Source organism: Thalia democratica, chromosome 4 (assembly GCF_965202585.1).
Source record: "Thalia democratica chromosome 4, ktThaDemo2.hap1.1, whole genome shotgun sequence".
Taxonomy (NCBI): Eukaryota; Metazoa; Chordata; class Thaliacea; order Salpida; family Salpidae; genus Thalia; species Thalia democratica.
This window is the reverse complement of record NC_139168.1, coordinates 6,680,836-6,703,244: the sequence shown is the minus strand read 5'-3', so window position 1 is coordinate 6,703,244 and position 22,409 is coordinate 6,680,836. Positions and strand designations below refer to the sequence as shown.

The following is a 22,409-nucleotide window of genomic DNA, read 5'->3' as shown; positions in this document are numbered from 1 at the left end:
AAAACATCTTATTTTTTCTATATCTGTATTAAAAATGGCTGACTCAAGTTTCTTATGCTAATATTTATCTGAAACAGTTGAAGAGGATGAACTTTTTGATTCTTCCAACATACCGACGGGTGTCTGTTTTGTCGGAGATTTCTTCATTGAAAGAGAATGGATATCGGATGACGTCAAGAGGAGAAAACTCACTCATCAGATATTATCCAAAGTAAGCAGCAGAATATATTTATTTAAATTGACTTTTTGTCTTAAAAATGGTGTTTAGTTTTAGACCACTTTTTATACATCTTAACATATTTACAATGCTTTAGATAAAAATAAAAAATGAATTTTTTAGAACATTTTCTTTAGTAAGAGCTTTACAAAAACCATTTGATTTTAAAACAAAAACAGTTTAAAAGTCAAATAATAAAGCAATAAACATGAATGTTACTTTGTAGAATAAATTCTTGAATTTATAAATCCAACAGCTGCTTTCTGAAATAACGCGTTCATATATGAAAAAAGCTTCTGTCGAAATACCAAAATTCCAGTTGAACTCGGTAGACGACAATTTGTTCGCATCTGTGGTCGTGTACCTCGACTATTTTGTCGATTATGGTGAGTTTGTGACGTATATTAAACTTTCTAGTTTTTTTGTAAGTAAGATTTTAAGAATTTAAAATAGTTAATTTTTTTTTTTGATTTTACATAGTAGAAAAGTTGTAAAAAATCTGATAATACTGATATCTGCTTTTATTGTGTTTTTCGTAAATTTAATATAACAAAACTTTGATGATTCATCGGTCATTTTATTTTATTTACGAAAATCTACTTTTGCAATTTTATATTTTCTCTATGCACTAAAACCTATAATTTCTTAGTAAGTAGTACCATAAAAAATTTGTCGCACGTTTCTCAGTTGAAAACAAAGTGTGCATTGATAAACAAGAGAAAGCTGTTTATCTACCAAATGGCATAGTAAGCGATATTTAAATACCTTTCACTGAGTCACAGTATTTATCGTTGTGATATGCTGAAAAAAGTTCATGGTAAATTGTAACGCTCAAGTTAAAAATAGATAAAAAATTGAAGTATAGAATAGATAGATATCAAAACATAAAAACTTTTAACTTATAAAAGTGGTTTAAACTGTAAAATAAATAAATAAAATTTATGTTCTTAAATAAAATTAAAAACTAAAATAAGAAATCTATTTAACTTTTTTTTTTGAATTTATCTTATCTGTACAAAAAAGGACGTTTTTATTTAAACACGAATTAATAACATTCAAATCACTTTCGTTGCAAATTAGTTTGTGAACGATATTAGAATACGTGAGTGAATTTCAAAAGCAACAACTTTGAAAAGTCATATCTGAAATCGACAAGAACATTCGCTCTTTTATACAAACTTTTAGCTCATTTTGCATGTCTCTTACCATGTTTTAAGCGTTTTCGTGTCCAATAAAAGCAAAGTAATAACATTTTAAGCTTTTGGGGCCGATAAGCTATAAGGACTTTGAATAACTTTGAACTTTGCATGCATAATTTTCACATAGCTTACATGTTTTTGTGCAAAATTGTGCGATGTTTAAGCACGTACAACGTATTTGAAACGTGTAAGGTTTACGAGGTTTTATTTTAAAAACTTAAAAGATTTTATTTCAAGTCCGTTGTCAAATTATATCGTATTAAACCAATTAGCGGAATACATGTGAAATTATGCAGGGATAAGTAGCTCTGTAAAAAATATAAACTTGTATATTGTAAATCCTATTTGTTTTTGACATTTCGATATTTTCTAATAAGCACTTTTAAGGTATGTTAATAGGATTAAATATTAAATTTAATTTAAATATACTTGTGAGTTGCTAGATTAATTTTTATCAAAAATTAACGGTAGCAATAAACAGTTTAAAGTGATAAATAATACTCTAAAACGTCATGATGAAATCCGAAAAATAATTCATTTAAAAGGTCTTTTCTTTAAAATTTTGTAAGAAACCATTAAAAGTTGTTAAAGTTTTTTTATAGTTACAAAAACATCGGTAATGACCGCAAGTATTTATCGGTGATATCTGTAGTATTTGCCCCAAGGTTATTAAATAGGAAATTAATCACTCGTAGGATAAAATCGTCAAAAAACCTATACTTTATTTTTTATTAGCATAAATATTACATTTGTCGAACTAGTAAATGAGAATTTAACAAGTTAATGTATTAACTATAAGCTTAAAAACATTTTGTGTAAAGTTTAACTGTTTCCGCTTAATTGTATTTTTTATGTAACAAAACCACGCTTATTATAATTATTAATTTTTTTGTTGTTAATTTGTAGCAACTTTTTCTTTACACCATTTTATGAAATGATAGTTTCCCAGCATGAGGATTACTTTTAGTTTACCTAAACTCTATCCTAAACTAAATCTTGAATTATAACTTTATTGTATTCACTAGAAAACGTTTTATTTAAATTCATAAACACAACCGCACCTTAGCATTAGCAAAATATTTGACAAAAGACTAAACAATATTGTCTTTATTACAGATTACAACTTGGTGACGACTGAGCTTGAAAACTTGTTGAAAACTTTCTCCAAACGAGACGAGACTGTGCTTGGACTGATAAAACAAGATTCAGTTATATTCGGAGGTATGTATTTATATATAAGTCGATTTTGAAACTTTTATCGTTGATAACTGGTAATATACAGTTTAATTTGATACAAAATAGACTACTGTTGGCTTTAAGCAAACTATAATTTATCTGAAACTATATGAAATAAGTTTATAAAAAATCTAAAATAAACTTTTGAAAAGGTTGCTTAACTATTTTTGATCTAAAATAATTATTTTTGTTATAAGTCAGTAATTTAGCACAGTTACAGCTTAAAAAAAAAGATATAAAAGTTAACTAGTCTTTGCACTGTTGATTTCAAAACATGAATGCACCATAGGTTGCTAAATAAGAAAAATTATTGAAAAAAATTTCGAAAGAGTCCTTAGAAAACTAATTGAGTTTCCAGTTATTATTATTTTTATAGGTAAGTTTTCAATTGTAATTATTTAATTTTACGTTGCATCATTCAGAATGCGACGAGTGCAGGTCCTCGTTGGTGCCCAACGACTGCCCTCACTCCAACTCGCAGTGCGTGAACGTGGGAGGGGGTTACCAGTGTTCCTGCGTGTCGGGTTTCACGATGCAGTACGATAATGAAACAAACACCAGGGTTTGCGTGTCTGAAGAAGTCGTGTTGCCCACTGTGAGTTTTTGTATTCACTGTTTAAACTACTGACCACAGTACTTTGTTTGTGTTTATTTGTTGCTTTTGTGTCCTTTGTTGATGGTTGAATGAAAAACTACCCTAATTGTTTGTGCCGGCTAAATTTTGTAAACTTTAGGTCCTGTACATTTGTACTAACTTAGTTCAGAAATGATATTAGTTTATCACAAAAATGATGCTACCAGGTCGAACCAACACCCCCGACAAACTTCAACTCCACGGACTGCCGCGGAGCTCGTATGGACTTGTTCTTCCTGATAGAGTCGAGCAGGAGCGTCGGAGAGGAAAACTTCAGCAAGATCAAGACGTCTATTATCAGACTGGTGGATCTGTTGGAGATTGGTCCCAACGCTGTGCAGGTTTGAATAACTAATTTACATTCGATTTTTCTTAACAATTATTTAGTTTTTCGCTGTAAAAGTTTTCAGTTTTAATCGTTGTTTTCAGTTCGATATTTTATAAATACTTAGTTATTACAGATACCTTAATAACTATAAAGCTTAATTATTAAGACTGTAGTTGAAACCAAGTAAATGGTAATCAAATGTTTTAAGCCTTGAAAATCGTGTTTTATTTAAATTATCTTATTCAAATAACCAAAGTTGTAAATTAAAAATGCTTGTTCTTCTAATATACAGATCGGATTGGCACGTTTCTCGCGGGAGGTGCACGTCTTGTTCGATTTCAACAAGTTCACAACGAAGCAAGAAATATCTGACGCCATCGCTGCTGTTGAGTATGTTGGGCACGGCACTATGGCCGGACAGGGTGGGTTTTAATTATTTACAGGGTTAAAAGGTTATGAATATTAAAATAAAAGCTGTAAAATTAGGTTTGTGTTTGTTGTACGACTGTAAAACTTTAACTGCATTCATTTTTTAAAAGTATTTTTATAATATCAAAAAAAAACTTTAAATTAAGCCTATAGATGTCTTTTATGCACATCCTTTACACTTTAAAAAACATGATTAAAATGTTAAGTGTCTGAAATAATAGATCAAGTATGTATAGAAACTGAAAGTTTTAGTTGTCTATAATTGTTTGTTACAGTATGTTTTGTTAATGCTTTTACAAAAGCAAACTACTACTCTTTCAACAATTATGATGTCACACAGCTATCGACTACGTCATAACGGAGGCGTTTACGTCACAGCAGGGACGCAGGGAGGACGTTGAGTTGCACGTTGTCATGGTGACCGACGGGGGTTCTCTCGATGACGTCACTATGCCTTCTGCCAGGTTGAGACATTCTTTTAGTAATTTATTTTTAAATTAAATACCAATTTTAATACATTGTAATAATGAAAACAGGTTGAGGCAGGTAGCCGATGGAGTTCACGTGGTTGGAGTTTCTGAGAGGTGATTTTTTTTTTAAATACTATGTTGGAAATATGTTTATATAAAATAGTTTCAAACAAAAACGCAACACGTTAATTTTGTTAAAATAACTTTTCGTATATTTAGAACATGCTTGTTCATAGTTCAACCTTGTCTCAGATGTTTTTTTTTAATTGAAAAAATAAACTGTAAGGTTATATTTGATTTTAGTTTATAATTTTTTATTTAAATTTTCAGGTCCAGGGACTCTGTGCTGAGCAAGATATCCGGGTCTTCGGAGATCCACAACATGAGAGATTTCGAAGCGAGCCTCATATTTTCACTCGGACCTCTACCGACCGCACTTTGCCCTGGTAAGCAAAATTTACGGCAAAAATTTAATATAATAAAAAACTACTATAGTTCAAAAAAATATACTGAAAAATTAGTTCATCAAATGAGTATTTTGTACATGTGTTGAAAGTTTTAGTAGCCTCACTGTACAAGTTTGGTTTGGTTTTTGTTGATTCATACTGTTTATGTCTTTGATTAAAGACAACACAGCCGATAAAGAACGTTAAATGAAGTTACTGAAAAATTTATATCTGAAAAGTTTTCAATACTTAATATATAGCTGAATAAATAATAGTCTGTATTTGTTTAAAACGTGTTATGTTTTGTTTTTATTAGTACACTGTTTTTACCTACATATAAAACTATAAACAATTATTTCTAAAACTAGTATGAAAAATATTACTAGCTGACTGCCATTTAATATGGATATAAAAGAACTTTATCTTTTAAAATTTATAGATTAAAGTTTAAAGTCTTTTATAAACGATTAGTTAAACAGATTTGGTCAAGTAAGCCTTTTAAGAATTACAAATTAATCTTGTGGTTAAGTAAATTTAAGCGAAATGATTAGATTGTTATTAAGTTATGACATTTTTTAAAGTTAATTAACTTAATCCGTATGTTTTGAAATTTTAAAACATTCTGCAGACCAAATATTAAAATATGAGTTTAAACATTAAATAAAAAGTTCAAGTCATGGTAAGTTTGCTTGAGTAAGTACTTTAAAATTCACCACGCCCAAAATAAAAAGGCAGAATATGTATTCAATGTACAAAGTGTTTATTGATACTCTTTCTGTTTGCGCAACAGTCTGGAAACACAGTAGCCGTAACCGCTGTTTTCTTAAATTTATTTTGCAATACTTTTGTAATTGATATTTAAATGACCGAAAACCGCTTCTATGAATTTTTGAAATGAAAACCTTTAAACGGGAATGTTTCAGATATCAAATTTTAAAATTTATGATAATTGTTTGAGGTAAACCTCATTGGTTTAAGAGTTTAGGTTTTAAGGTAATAAAAAATTTTAAGATGCAAAAAGATTTTGTTGGTAAAAAAACTAACGTAAATTTAAACTAATAAATGAATTAATTGTTGCAATATTTGTACATTGAATCAGCAAAAACATGCTTCAAACCTAATTTACCAATAACTAATTAAGTAAACCTAAAAAACGAAGTGTACAATGGTACTGTGTATTGAACAAAGCAACATTTCAATACATACTTTTAAATTTTTCTTTGTTAACAGTAGACGAATAAATTATATTAATAAAGATCAAGAAAACAGGTAAGCCGTAATCCGGGGTCAAAAAACAACTCCAATTAACTATTGTTTCAGACAAAGCTATACTTAAATTTTCAAATAAAAAAAAGCTAAACTAATAGCCCTTAAATAGCTGACGAAAGCTTTGCAACTAAAGTGTTCTGGTTATTGTTTCATTAGACAGCTATTTAAGGGCTATTAGTTAAGCTTTTTGTATTTGTATTATTAATAAAGATCAATAGCTAACTACACATGTAATTACTACACTCGTAAAATTAATATAACTGACATAAAATGACTTTAAGATTTTATTTTATTGAACTCGTAAAGAAAAAAAAATTAAGCATCGCGGCTTATCAATTCATAGCTGTAGCGAAGTAAAGCAACTTAACAACTTAATTTACCGTTATCATAATCGAATACCAAACAGCGCATAGTATGACTATGACGTGTATACAACTTTAAAGTGAAGTTAGCAAGCTCATTTAATTTAATCAGTTGTAATAAGAATATAATTAGTGTTGATTAGTGTTGTTTAGTATATATGCCTTTCTCTATCTTACTTTATGGAGTTTTTAATCGTGATCATTGCGTTTGCATGAAACACCGTGTTGAATAAAACTCTCAATCTGAAATTGTTTAATTAATGTACGACTTTAAAGTGTTTTAGTTAAATTTATACTTGCAGCCCGGTTGTGTTGTATTCAATTTACCGTTATCATAACCAAGTACCAAACAGCGTATAGTATGACTATGATATATATATATATATATATATATAGTTTCGTAATATTTTTAATTATCATACTTGTACACAGCCCGGTTGTGCCCTGACGAGAAGTTCAGTTTCGCGGACGTCGTTTTCGTGGTCGACACGAGCCGGAGCGTGGACGAGAGGACAGGAGAAAGTTTCAGGAAGATCATCAGGAACTACATGAACATGGCGTCCTACGGGCCGGATGACACTCAGGTTCAAAATGATGCATTTTTTTCAGTTGTTCGACAAAACTTTTAGTTTACTTTGCGCTTGTCAGTTCTTTACAACTTTACAATAAAAAATCATTATTTTACTGGTATATACTTTTTTTACATTTTAAACTCACAAACTTCGCCATTCAAATTAACAAAAATAAAATACTATGAACAGGTGTCGGTGGTGACGTACAGCAATCAGGCGGATTTGGAAATAAAGTTCAACGACTACAACGACAAGCAAAAGTTTTACGAGTTACTCAACAATGTTGACTTCTCTCCGCAGAGAACAAGGAGATCAAGACTTGGAAGAGGTGATATAAATATTGAGATGTAGTTGTTTAAAATTTCAAAAGACAATAGCTAAAATTTTAGTACATGTTAAAAGTAAAGGTTTTACACGTACTTTAAACACAACTGCACTAATAAACTTTGGGTTTAAAAAATTGTTTTAGTTTTTTACTTCAAAAGTATTTTCTACCAATTTTTCCTATGAAATACCTACACGTAATCTCTTCAAAGTTCTGCTAAGACTTTGCATTCTTTGAACAAATAAAAACTACATTTTTCAATTAAGTTAACTGAACTTGTTTCAACACAGCGTACTACAAAGTGACGTATGAGGTGCTGAAACCGGTCACGGGCACTCGGGCGAGCGCGGGCGTGCACGTCATAGTACTTACGTCATCGGACTCGAATGACGTCATAAGAGCTTACGAGCAGGAGTTGAGGACGAGGCCGTCGACCATTCACGCCATAGCTGTTGGGGTGAGTGTCGTGACTTTGTTATAAAAAAAAATTCGAAAGTTTTGAATATTGTACTGTTATACTATCTACACTTTTAAAAAGCTCAACTTTTAAAACATAATATTTTAGCGTAAAAAGATTAATTTTAAAGGCAGCGTGAGATGCTCTGTTCTACTTTTATACATAGCCACATGTTAATAAAAACGTATAAAGCAATAAAAAAAACGCATAACCTACGAAGAACAAAGCATTCAAATTGCTCTTTGGTAAACATATTGATATCGAAATCCAGAACGAAGCGATCCAAGAGATGGATCACGTAAGGAGGCTACGCAACTCGGTCCTAATGACGATCCAGGATGCGGAGGAATTGGAAAACAAAATATTTGAAATCTCGTATGAGCTCCACACCGCCGCAGAGAGGGCTTTCGTGTGCAGAGGCAAGTGGTTGAATCATATTGTTTATATTTTTTTTTTTAAATTTTCGGAAAATAAAGTGATGGGCATCTTGTGTGAGCTCCATTCTGCTGCAAACAGAGCTTTGGGTTTTTTTTTAATTTTTAGTTGTGACTTTTTTTTGTAGTTTTGTAGACGAAACATTCAAAAAAGCTCTTGCGGTCTTTTGTAAAATTTTTTGGTTTTCAAACGCAAATCACGACATGTTTACAAACTTTAGTTTTTAGTAAACATGTAGCAAAACTTTCCTTAAAAAAAATCGGAAAAAATTGCTTGTCGCTTTATACAAACTCAAGCAAAAATCTAGAATGACTTACAAGCATTTTTAACTACAAGTACTTAAACTATAAATATATGCTTTCCTTCAAATTACGTACCATATTTAGCTAAAAAGCACGTTATTTTAGTCAGTTATTTTCAATTCAGATATTCATCCACCAGTAGAAGTAAAAACAAGAGCTACTAACGATTCTGTAATGATCAGATGGCGAAGGGTTTCAGATGTCAACAGTTACAGACTGCAGGTGAGAAGTTGATTATATAAATTAACGAAAATGTTATCAAGTACACAAATATATTTTTCTTCTCCATCGTATAAATATTTTTCCGATGTCAACAGTTACAGATTACAGGTAAAAGATTATTTTTATAAATAAACGAAAGTGTTTTTCAATATTCGAATATATACTTTATCTTTATTGTATAAGTATTTTACTTAAGTCAACAGTTAAAGACTATCTTTTAGTATGTTTTGATAAGTAAACTACTTTAACTTTGAAAGCAGTGCACAAAAAAGTGAAAAACGTAGTTTAATTTGCAGTAAATGGTGTATTAACACATGTTAAAGTTTTTAAATGCATGTTGTTAATATAAAAACAAATGTTGTTAATTACAAAATACATACTTTGTCTTTATTGTGTAAAATAAATTTATAAGTCTCTTCACGTTATCTGCAAAAAGTAAAGTTATTTTTTAGTTTTCTAAAACTAAACTTTTTTTTATACATTAACATTAAAAGAGATTTTTTAATTTAAAGCTAATCTTACCACATACTGCATTGAACCTTTGATTTTAATAAATCTAATATAGCAGAATTAATCACCGCTCTATGAAAGTTTAAAATCGCTTAAAATTTAATAAAAACGCGATAAGACATATTTTACGTGACGCCTGTGTGATAATTGCGTGTTTAAGCGAATTACGAAATGTTTATTTGAATAATTCGATATCTAAAGGAGATCATAAAAGAATTTTAATGTACAAAAGTACTTAAAATTTTCCCATGCTTGTATACAGCGCATACTTGTAAAATTCTATTAAAGTAAAAAGAAATTATAAAACAGCACTTAAATAGATTGATTTTAAATAAAACTTATGCAATTTAACTTTTTGAAGTAATTTATAAATTTAAATAAATTAAAAATTTGATCGCATTTACAAGTCGTACTGGCTAGTACCGTAAAAGCAATACAACAAATAAATCAAAGTGTTATTTAAAACAGCTACTATTATTAAATTTGTAAAGTAATTTGTACAAACATGTACGATTTGGTCATCAAATTAAAAATTATTTTACACCTGAAACATGTGTATAAAGTTTAATTAAATATTTTTAAAGTATGTAAATAATACTTTAATTAAAAATTTTAACAACGGCAAAGTTCAAACATCCACAAACAATTTGTCTAATTTGCGACATTCTATTTATTGAGTACATTCTTAAAAGTTTTATGTTTCACTTAATAAGGTAATTTGTGTTCAGTCTACCCAAATTATGTTACATGTCGTAATTATGTTACAACGTAAAATTTTACTTTTAAGGACACGAAGTTTTTTATGTACCAAGGTAAAATTTATTTGCTACGTAAATAACTGTCTCATTCATAAGTTTACTATATATGTAGGTAAATCCAAAATATCATTTTAATGTTTTAAAAGTTTTGCGAACAATCATTTATATGATTAATAAAGTAAACTATCGTAAACTTTCAAATATAATTCTGTTCGGAATATTTTATGCCTTTTGTGTACTTTAAACATTTTATACATTTTTGCAACAACCGATAAAAATTTAGATGGAAATAACTAATAAAACCTTAGTTTTAACAAAAGTAAGCATCAATCAGTTTAGAATAATTTAGCTTATTTCAAATTGAAATGCCAAGTAAAACTAAGGTATTTAGAACGTATTAACATATGTTTCAGTGTAAAGTAACTTTGTTAACTTATAGTAACTCATAGTGTAGTATTTAAACGCAATATGCAACAGTAGCCAATATATTTATTTATTTTCATCAATAGTTATATAAGTTTTAAATCACAGCATGAACGATGTAAAATTACTTCAAATAGAACTCTCAAAAAAAAAATGATACTTTAAAGTAAGCACTCTAATCGATTTTACTAAAACAATAACTAGTATTTAATACTTTATTCCAGTAAATTGGTTCTTTGTTTCAAAAATGAACGATAATCTTATTCAAAAGCCCTTAGGGTCCACATTCATACATACATATAGGATGATGAAATGTTACATATACGTAGAAGGATTAATTCGCGGCTTAAATTCCACTTTGTAGCGTCATAATGCCTTTACTTTGCGGTTTAAGTGAGGAATTTATTTCTTAGCCGGTCTACTGTCGTGTGCCAAAGAGTAATTGTATCAGAAAAATAAAATGTCAAATGTTGCTTATGCCACGGCTAGAAAGCAATTGTTTAAGCCAAATCCGAAAATTGTCCAAATTGCTTTTAATGTGCTGATATCTATAAAAAATAATACGCTAGTATATTACAATACAATAGTAAAGATACAATAGTAATTTAACAAATCGATTAGACTTTAAAGCCTTAAAAAACATCAGTTACCGATTTTAAAGTTAAACTACCGTAAAGTCGTAAACGCTTTCAAATTTTGTTCAGTATACAACATACGGTTGTTAACAAAAAATGTTACTCAAATGTTTTTCTTCGAAAATCTTATTCATAATTTTTTTTAATAATATTTTCCAGTTTTACGAGTTTTCTTGGCCGTCTGAAACATTTGTCAACTTACTACTACACACTTTTACTACTTTCCAATTATACGATTAGTTGTTAAAAGTTTTATAGATATTTAAGTTGTATTTTATTATTATTTATTTTCATTATATTCCAGTTGTACGAGTTATCGCGTCCGTCGGAGACGTCGGTCCTGGTGGTCCAGTTGGCGCAGCATCAGGAAATAGGACTGACCCCCGGAACCCACTACGCCGTGAAGATACAGTCCATCAGAGAGTTGCTTGGCAACGTGTCTGAAGCCTACCCTTTTCAGACCAGTTAGTTGTTATGTATTCGTGAGTTTTCAGACTAGTTTGTTTGTACAACTTTATGTTTGAAATAAATGGACACGGGTTGAAATATATTTTTAAACCTTGTCCCTTTTGAATTTTCTAATAAAAGTACTGGTGTTGTTTTTTTAAGTTTGATTAGTTTGTTAGCATTATTTTGACTTGTTAATAGTAGTAACTCTTTTTTGGTTTTGCTGCACATGTGCTGAATAATCACCGTTCACCTTTTTATGAATGGTAATTTATTTTATTTATAATTGGTAAGTTGCTAAGTAGTTGACAACATACAAGTCACAAATATAAACAAAATTAAAGTGTACGTTTAACGTATACTTTTGTTTCATTCATAAAGTACTCCAGCTCTTTATTTAAATCTACACTTTTAAAAGCAATTGATTGTTTGTAACACTTTTAAGAAATTACTTTGGTTCTTCTTTAAAACTACTTTAACGTGTATTATGTAAAATATTATTTTGAATATAATTTTTGAACAAATTACGCTTATTAATACTTAAAAAAAAACTTCCTTTTTTTCAAAGTAGACAGGAAGTAAAAACCATTAAAATTTATACCGTCGCCCATATATGTTTTTTGAAATGTGGTGAAAACCTCATAAATCATGGTTTTATAAGATAAATAAAAGTAAACGTCCAAACCAGTTTAAATGCTCGCAGATACAAAAATCATTATATTAAAAAATAATTTATCTACTGAATTTATACATTAATATTAGATTTATGATAAAGCTTTTTTATTGAAAGAATGCAATTTGATATATTAGTTTTGTCCATATAAACACCTCAAAATAGTTAGTTACTTGAATGTGTTTTAATAGTTTGATAAAATTAAAAAGACCGAAGCAATTTAATGAAACACTTTGTATTATGTAAATTCAAAAAGTGTTGTATTAAATTAAAAACTTAAAAGTTTGTCTACCTAATTCGCTTCTTATTGTTGCAAAATTTGAAGTACCTATTAAACATTGACAAATTCTTAAACAATAATAAAAGTTTAATCAAACTAATACTAAGCTTATTTAAGAGACATTTTTGTTGAGTCAGTTTGCTTAAATTAACTAAACTACGTTTTACTTACTTTTTATAGACTTTTTTCTAGAAAATAAATTTTCTATCAAGTCTTTTAACTACACTCATTTAGTATAAACCTTTTAAACCTATTCACTATTTTATTTTTCAAAAGTATTTCAAAGAACCATTAATGACTGAAAATTTTATTTAAAAATAACTTAAGAATAAATGTCAACTATGTTTTGAAAATTAAAACTCTTTTAAAAGAAAAAATACAATTTTACAAACGGCAACAATAAATAATGATTAACTATGACAAGGGAGCATTCACCTAAAAAAACTTTAGATAAGTATAAATATCTATTTGACAACCTACCCACACGAAACCGGCAATGATCAAAACTTACTTTTTACTTTGCAGTTGCTTACAGCTTTGAGAAAACCTATTGTTTAACAGTTAATAAAAATAATACAGTAAACTAAAGAGAAAATAAATACTTGACAATCACAGCGCCTTCAATGATCGAGTCTTTGGAGTACAACTTTGTCGAAGGGGGGATGAACATTCGGTTTCCCAGGGCGAGAGGAAGGTCGACCCACTATGACGTCATAATGTACGATGAGGTATTGAACAAAAACGTGACGTCACTGAGGATTGACGTCAGCGATAACGAAGATGACGTCATAACCGGGTTCCTGCCGGGAACGTTTGAAAGCAAAAAGTTAATTCCGTTTTAAGTTTTTATTTCGAGTAATTAGTGTTTGTTTTAATTATCGTTAATAACTGTAAAACTGCCATCTTGAAAACTGTAAAATTAATTCACGTTTATTTATTATAATTTTGGGTAAGCAAAATTTAATTTTGTTTTCATAACAGACTACTACAAAATTACAAATACACATAACACAAATAGAAACATTCTATTTTTTAATTTACTTAACAACTTAACTCACTCATGTCACAGATACTTGCTAGTGGTTTTCACTCGAGCGGACCACTAACTTACAAATACATATAAAACTAATGTGTATAACTTTTAATGCACAAAATTTACAGTTGTGTTACTTTTGAACCACAGATACCTGTTAGTGGTGTTCACTCAAGCAGACAGGCTCGTATCTGACGAGTACCGCGTTGAAAGCATCATCGTCAACATTCCTGACGTTCCCAGGGAGCTGGAGCTCGTGAACTCTGACGAATATTCGATAACTGCCAAGTGGCAGCGAGTCGAGCAAGCCGCCGTTAGTTTGAAAAAATTTAGAGTTAATTTTGAAAAACAATCAACTAGTTTTAGTAGAGTGTTTTTATTTTATTTTTTTTTTATTCTAAAAAACTTTAAAACTTTATCACAACCTTTGGTATGGCGAACAAGCTGCCGTTAGTTTGCAAATAAAATTGTTTCGTGTGATTGTAGGTTGAAAAGAGTAAATTAAAAAAAAATTATACGCTAAAACGATGAAGCCTTTAAAGTCTATCAACAATCTTGATTGTAAGCAACTCGATTTAAAATTAATAAATATGTTTTTAAATTTGGAACCTTATGCTGTAGAGTTCATTAAGCACTTAAACCTTATAAAAAAAAATATAACTTACACTGTCACTTACACTAAACAATGTTACCTCTCACAGCGCTATATAATAAAGAATGTGCCAAAAAGCTAACAAGCTACCTATAATTGATAAAAAGGCTAACTTAACTAGTAGCTCGCATTTAAATATTCTTAAACTGTTTTACAGGGCTACATCGTGAGAATTTTCGGGATGTTCAAGGACTCTGTTGCCATTGAAACAAGGACCTTCTTCGCTTACGACTCCCAGTTCACTGCATACAACTTGTTTCCTGGCAACGAGTACAAGTTCTCAGTGGCTTCTTTCAACTCGAGCGCGTACATAGCGAGTGAATTTGGATCCGTGTCTACCTTCTATACAAGTTAGTACAACAACTATAATCTACTTGCAACTATAAATAAAACTGTTTTGGTTACTCAAATTTATTAAAATTAGCCGTTTATATATAGAAAGTAAAACTTTTATTTGAATAAAAAACATCCTGAAGCATCTTTGCTAACAGTAAAACTATTTATTAATTTTTGAAGTTAAATTTTTTAATCTCAAGGCTAATAAGTTATTCAACGTAACACCGTAAAGACTTTTAACTTGATTACATTAATTGAGTATTTCTTTGTAAGAACTTAACAGCATTGTGACGTCACAACTTACAGGACCTGCAAGAGTGACGCAGGTTCGCGGCTCGGTGGAGGCGGTTTCGAACGTCTTAGAAATACAGTTTCTGCCAGCAGAGGGCAGAAAAGATTATTACGAGTTGTTGTTCGTTCCGACGACACCCGCTGGTCAGATATTAGTCGGCGAAGAAGTTACCACTGTGGTGAGTCATTGTTAATAAAAAATAAAAAACAGTTTTCTAAAAAAAAATTAAAAAAAAAGAAGTGATTGTTAATAGTTTAAAAAAACCATCGGCGAAGAAGTTACTACTGTAGTGAGTGGTTGTTAACAGTTTGAAAAAAAAAACTATTGATGTTATTTCTGAGTTGACTTTTATTAATACAACTATAAAATGATTTTAACGTGAAAAATACAAACTGCGTTGAAGTTGAAGACACATTTAAGGTTTTAATCGATAACACTTTTGTTAACTTTTGTTTTCATACTTACATTACTTAAAAAATTTATGAATTATTTGTGTTTGTAACTGAACGTTAAAAAGTATGCTAAGTTCTATGCTTATGTAGACATAAACTTTTAACAGATAAACGCAACTTCCGATCTTGTGTGGAACATAGCAGGGGAGATACTGATACCAGGTCAACAATACCTGCTTCAGGTGGTCACTGTAAGCTACAAACAAAAGAGTGAACCACACAACAAGTTCCTTGTGTTTGGTGAGTATATATAGGAAGAAGTAAAATGTAGCTAAAAGATTCATGCTCATTATAAACAAGTAGAAAAGCATTTTAAACTATTCGTTTTATTATAAATGAATAATTCTAAACTTTTGAAATACATACATAAATGCTTTATACCTTCTTTGTTTAAAACAACTAGACAAATTTAGCTATAGCTTAAAAAAAATTCAAAGTACTTGAAAAAGTAATTATCTTATATCAATAAAACAGATGTATTGGACAAGCCTCTAAACTTGAGAATAAACGAAATAAAAACAACTTCGTTTACAGTTAGTTTTCAAACTTTGTCTACTTTTCAGTATGAGTACAACAATTAAAACCAAACAGCTTCATAATTTGTATCTTTAAATATATATATAAATGTATATGAAAAAAAATTAATCTGTTAAAATTTTCAATAGTTCTCGTGGGATCGGGTAAGAGGGGCAACTTCTTACGTCGTCAGAGTCATGGACGAGCTTGATCTCGTGCAGGTATTTTCAAATATAATAAATATTTTAAATATTTTACTTGAGTAAATTTTTGTTTAAAGCAGTTTAAGCGAGTTTTTACTTTTTAACATTTTTTCAGGCGTTCGAAGTCAGGTATACGGACAAGGTTGAGGTAACCGACGTGTTTCCCGAAACCAGATATCAGGTGGAGGTCAGAGCAAAATCGGGAGAGGACATCTCGATGTTCAGCGACAAGCTGTTCGTTACTACCGGTCAGTTGTTTGAACTATTATTAAGTTACTATGTACGTCACTTTATATATATATATATATGCTATTAACAAAATGTACAGTATCACGTTATCAAAACTATGCTGTTGCGTAAAAATTATTTTTGTTTTAAGTTTCGACGTTTAGCGACAAACTTGTTGTTACTACTATACTGGTCACGGTCAGTATTAAACTTGTAGAAATTGTTAACTTATGCTATCAAACTTAAAACTCATGTTGTTGCAGAGTGCAACACTGTTTCATATTTATAGACTCAAAGTCAAATAAGCAAGAAGCGAAACTTTTAGAACTATATCGTTTTTACAACATAAAGTTTCCATTTTCCATTTAAAAATGTTAAAAAGCTACTTACAAAAAGGTAATGTAACATGCACTTTAAGTGAATAAATCGTCAACAACAGCGTACAAGATCCCGTTCAAAAGTGCAATATTGTTTATATATAGTATTGGAATAAAGTAAGCATGAAGCGGAACTTGTACAACTGTATAACTTTTACAAAATCAATTTTATAATCGTCAATGAAAAATGTTAACACAATTATTTACAAAAATACAATCTAAATATAAACATTAGTAAATTGTCAAATGAAAACAACAGCGTACAAGAGCCCGTTGGAAGTTGAGATTGTTGACGAGGAGACGGCGGTGCTGAAGTTTGTCATCGGCGCCGAAGACACTTTTGTCACCAGCACTGAAATTTTCATACACCTCCTTGACGGCTCTACAAGCAGAAAGTTTGTTGTTGTATTAATAAGCATTTAAAAATTTAAAAATTGCATTGAAATTTATCTACTTTTTTTTATAGAAAGTTTGTTTTACAAAATTAGAATGATAATTTTTATGTTTATACAGAAATTTACATACACTTTCTTGATGGCACTGAAAGCAGAAAGTTTGTATTAATAAGCAGTTTGTAACTATCTAAAGCAAAAACCTAAGCACTGGACTAAGGGGTAAACTTATCAGCTATCATATAAAGATAACTAACAAACTCACAACGTAAACCACAGCATGACTGTTTCAACATAGAGTATATTGTTTACAACGAAGTTTATTCGACACATGCTTACCAAGATTTAGTCAAATGCAAAACAAGAACTTCAAAAATCAACACCAAACTCACTTGACCTAATGTTTTCAGACAAGTCGGATACAAGGAGATAGTAGACGTGAAATCGAACAGCGTCTACGACATCACGGTCGGAAAACTGAAGTCCGGATACCAGCATCAGGCGGCCATTGCTTACAAGAGCGGTGACGTCATAGTGTCCAGAGCAACCGTCGACTTTACGTTACGTATGTTGTTGTTTTTTTTTAATTTTTATTCGGTTAACATTGCTGTATTGTTTTTGCGCAATGTTGGACTCAGGTGTGAAAACCTGAGCCGCAAGGTGTATATTTATAAAAAGTAAACTGTAAGCTATAATTTTATTACTAATTACAACTTTATATAAATTCACTTTTGTAACTTTACTAATTGTGACTTTATAACTTTTTTAAATAAACTTTAAGTGAAATTAAAACTGTTTACAAAACAACAGCTCCAAAAGCACCTGAAGACTTCACGATTTGGAAGATAGAAGACGGAATCCAAATAACTTGGGAGCCCGTAGAAAGAGCCAACGGGTACGCTTAAACGTCAAAGTATTATTAATTTAAGCTGAACTAGATATTTTTGCTATTAACGGCAAGGAAAGTGTTGAAACAAATAACTTTGTTTCACCATGTGTTTATTAAAAAAAATTATATTGTAATCGTTCTCCAGATACCAAGTTCGGTTGACGATAAACGGAACTAACAAGATCCTGTTCGACCGGAAAACCCCGGAAACGTTCGTCGACGTCAGCCTGGGCGATTTCGAGGGGATCATCTACGCCGAGATGTGGTCCACCATGGGCAACCTGGCCAGCATGAACCCCACGGTGTTCAAAATTCCCTACAAGCCCGACAACCCCGGTTTGTTTTTATTTAAACTTTACAAGTCGTTAAATACAAAAAAATTGACTTTTACGAGTTAGCCTTATGTTTTCAAAACGGATTTTGACATTTTTTTTTTATAAAAGCTGCATTAGAAATAGAAAAAATTGTTTGTGCCACTTACGTTCTGACATTAACTACTAATGTTACTGACAAATTACTAACTTTTTTTGTCACATAAGTCGTGAATGAAAAGTTTTATTAGCTAATTCAAAAATTTTTTCAGTAGTATTAATAATCAAGAGATTAAATTGTTTTCTTCAAAAATATTGATAATTAATTATCTTAATTTTTTCAGTACCGCCCCCACCACCAACAAACGTGCTGACGTCAGTCGTCGATGACGAAATTCAGGTCACGTGGGACCCAGTTGATGACGTAGACGGGTTTGTGACGTCATGATTAGTATATTTAAAGCTTATTTGTCGGTAAAAACTAAATAACAAGTGTTATTTTAAAACGTGATTAATTTACCGCACAAGAAACAATAATTGGTTTTGTTACGAAATTCTGATTTAAGGTTTGATTACGGGTTTGTGACATCATAATTAGTATATTGAAAGCTTATTTGCAATTGAAATTCTGATTTAAGCTAATCGCTGAGATTCTTAATAACCGCCCAATTTAGTTGTTTATCACAACAAGGAATTTAAAGTACACATACTAAATCACACAAATACGATACTGTAAAACAGGTTTTTACCTAACAAACGATTGTTGTAACTAACTCTAGTGATTTTTTCTAAAAAAGCTACGCACTGGTGCTCGTAAAAAAACAAGTTTAATAAATATACAGCTGTAGTCTACTTAATTTTAAACAACACAAAGAAACTGTTTCAACTATTTTTTAAACAGATACGTGCTGGTGTTCGTAAGAACCGGCGAGGACGGATACCTGATCTGGGAGAAATCGACTCCTGAAACGGGATTGAGGTTCCCGATCCCCGAGGAGGGAGTCTACTTGTTGGACATTTTCTCCCAACGAGGCGAACTGAGGAGCGAGACTTCGACTTCGGTGAAGATCGTCTTCGAACAACCGGAACCTTGTGAGTATAAAACATGTTTAAATATAAATAAATATGAGGTAATTATATGAAAAAATGTATATACAGTAACCTCTCACTAATTTACGCACAAATGCGTAACTAAACGATGCGTAACGTCACTAGTGCGTAAAGATGCGAGAGGTCATGTAGTATTGAAAGCAAGTAACAAAAGTAGTTTGAGTAGAAGGTTTAACAGTTAGAATTTTTTATAACTAAAAGGAATGAAAAAAAAAATTACTTCAACCAATATCTTATTTCTCGTATTGTCTTCGAACATTGTGAATTTTCAATATTTGATATGTAAACGTACGGATTTTAAAAACACTTCACAAAAATAATTTAAGTTGGAGTTTCAATTTTTAAATTAGCAATGTTTGGATCAAGTAATTTTAAAGTTAATTTTATTTAGTTATTAAAATTTTAAAGTAAAATTTTATGACTTTTAAAGTACTGAACATTAAAAATAATTTCCAGTTAAAATTCACGTGACAAACGTGACGTCTACATCCTTCAACGTCATTCCACCTCGAGGATTCAAGAGCAACCTCAATCCGTATGTGGAGGTTCGTTTTGATTAAAACTAAGTTCAAAACTACAATGTTTATTAGAACCTCGCCGAAAATTTTTGAGCACACTTTTTCTTTACTACTGAGATTTTTTGCATTTTTTTAATACAACCAGTTTGTTCAAATTAAGTCTAGCAAAACACTATAAGCAGTTTATTTAAAAGCTTAAAATTTGTTCATATTTATAAGTAAGAGTTTTTTTATTAATGTTTTTTATCAATATGCATATCCAACTTAAGTACAAACCAACAGGTAATGGACCTGACAACGAACGAGGTGAATAAGAGGAACATCGTTTTGGATTACCCCATATTTTTCACTGCCCTCACTCCAGGAAGGTTGTACAACGTTTCTCTGTACTCACAGGACGACAATTTGTTAGCTGGCCCCAGAAGCGTCAGGACCTGTTAGTTTTTTATAACCTCGTTAAAACTTTCCAACAACTAGTTTTAGCAAGCTACATTGTCGGATTGTTATTAACAGAAGGCTTTAAAAGTGTTTTGCTGCATATCAATACGTACGCAACCTCGTAGTTTTTTTCTATTTTTGTTAATTAAATTGTGTACTGAATGATCTTAATAAAAACACGACAACCAAGTATAACTAAAAGTATGACTAAGGAATTTTGACTTAAAGACTTTTCTGTTATAAGAATTAAAAGTTCAATGCTTGTTACTTGAAATAAGTGGCACTAATTTTAAATAAAGTAATAGCCTAAATACCTTCTTAATTCTCAAGAGAAAACGATTATCTAAACGTTCGAAATTGTATTAAATTTTAAGCACCAACAGTTCTATAATTTTTTTTTTACTTTTGATATCAAAAAATTTTTTTTATTTTTTTATTTAGACCCATTGCCAGTGGAGGAAAATATAGAAATATTTTACGAAGACGGAATATTTCAATTCAGATTTGATACAGTCAGCGGCGACTGGGATTATTATGAGGTAGGTAACTATGACGTAATCATTGAGCTTTTATATAGATTAAACATATCTGACTACTCCATTTGTAAATTCTCAAATTTTGCTCAAGCTTTGACTGTTTTTATGAAAGCTAAACAAAAAATTATTATTTAGTCGTATGCTGTTAAATTGTGGTCTTGATAAACTAATACTAATAGAATAATTTAAGAATAATTGTTTTTTAAACTTTTCTACCAAATATAATTATAAAATGTCAAGGGTTTTTAAGTTAAATAAGATCAATAATGCGTATAAAACTGTAAAGTTATATATAAAGCAAATTTTTAGTGTAAACAAATATTCAAGCTTTGATTAATTAAGTAGCACTGCACAAAACTTATTTCTAAATCCGTCTACCGTATAAGTAGATTAAAATTTATTGTTATTAGTTACACTAGTTGTTCAGTCTTTAAGTAAAAAACAGATGTGTACTTATCATACTTTAAAAATCGTAGTGTACTAGAGTATGTAAAAATATGTCAAAGATAAGCAAATAAGTAAAGCTTAAAAAATACTATAAACATCTGTCTTAATTTTGACTCTTTGACAAGTCAAAACAAACATACTTTCTCTAACAAATTGAAAATAATTAACTACTAAAGGCGTGCTTTATAACATTTATGTTGTTTTACAAAAACAATGTAAGCTGTCAAGGTTGTTTAAGCTTCAAACATTTTGGGCATAATAGAAAGTGAAGTTTTTGAGAATTTTCATAAGTATGAAGTGTTTGAAAGCCCAAAGTAAATACGTTTCACGTTTCTTTAGTTTAAGATTGTGCTAACGGAATTAATTCATAGATTGGTCGTTTTATCTAATCTACTTCAATGTGTTAAATATTTTATTAAAATAAAACATCATACATTATGATTTAAACTATAATTAAGACCAGGTTTCAACAAAATAAACTGTGTAAAAACTGATGAAAACTAATATATTATAAAAGTTATGTTGTTATTTAGGGAAAAAAAAAAATCTTTTTACACAATATTTTTGTTATAAAATGACCAGTCTGTTATACGTAAAATTACCGCTTTCAGTAGACCTCTACATATTGATAAAAACACATATAGTTAATATGACAAGAATTATAAGATAACTTGAAGTTTACAATATGTATAAATTACCGGTCACTCTGTACATACTGATAAAAATATATATATTTTATATAATAAACATATAAAACTTTTTACAAATATTTTCACAACTTTCAGGTGGACCTGTACACCAGGGACATGTACCGTCAACTAGTGGACAGTAAAATTACAAACGTGGGTCGGGTCAGCTTTGAAACGGTGAAGCCCCTGATCAGATACGAACTGGAGGTCACCACTGTGAGCGGAGATGTGAACAGGACGGAAGCCAAGAAGATCATCAAAAACATCGTTGTCAAGCCCCGTATGTTGAATTTTATTATTGTTAATTTTAAAGAACATTTTATTTTAATAGTCCAAGTTAAATTATTTGTTCTATCGAAAG

At 30.2% G+C, this 22,409-nt stretch overlaps 1 protein-coding gene across 1 annotated transcript in view; it reads left to right on the top strand.

Annotated features, from left to right (window-relative positions):
* Nucleotides 1-13,252: 13,252 nt before the first annotated feature.
* Nucleotides 13,253-22,409, top strand: part of LOC145832936 (uncharacterized) — a 96,162-nt gene continuing 87,005 nt past the window's right edge. Inside the window, exons 1-18 of the mRNA XM_082940138.1 lie at nt 13,253-13,455; nt 13,813-13,975; nt 14,472-14,664; nt 14,924-15,120; nt 15,502-15,634; nt 15,869-15,927; nt 16,060-16,131; nt 16,229-16,361; nt 16,978-17,113; nt 17,521-17,675; nt 17,921-18,005; nt 18,145-18,335; nt 18,655-18,742; nt 19,212-19,402; nt 19,877-19,965; nt 20,221-20,374; nt 20,818-20,915; nt 22,145-22,328. Of these exons, the coding sequence (XP_082796264.1) occupies nt 13,253-13,455; nt 13,813-13,975; nt 14,472-14,664; nt 14,924-15,120; nt 15,502-15,634; nt 15,869-15,927; nt 16,060-16,131; nt 16,229-16,361; nt 16,978-17,113; nt 17,521-17,675; nt 17,921-18,005; nt 18,145-18,335; nt 18,655-18,742; nt 19,212-19,402; nt 19,877-19,965; nt 20,221-20,374; nt 20,818-20,915; nt 22,145-22,328 (2,524 nt within the window). The remainder of the gene's footprint in view (nt 13,456-13,812; nt 13,976-14,471; nt 14,665-14,923; nt 15,121-15,501; nt 15,635-15,868; nt 15,928-16,059; nt 16,132-16,228; nt 16,362-16,977; nt 17,114-17,520; nt 17,676-17,920; nt 18,006-18,144; nt 18,336-18,654; nt 18,743-19,211; nt 19,403-19,876; nt 19,966-20,220; nt 20,375-20,817; nt 20,916-22,144; nt 22,329-22,409) is intronic.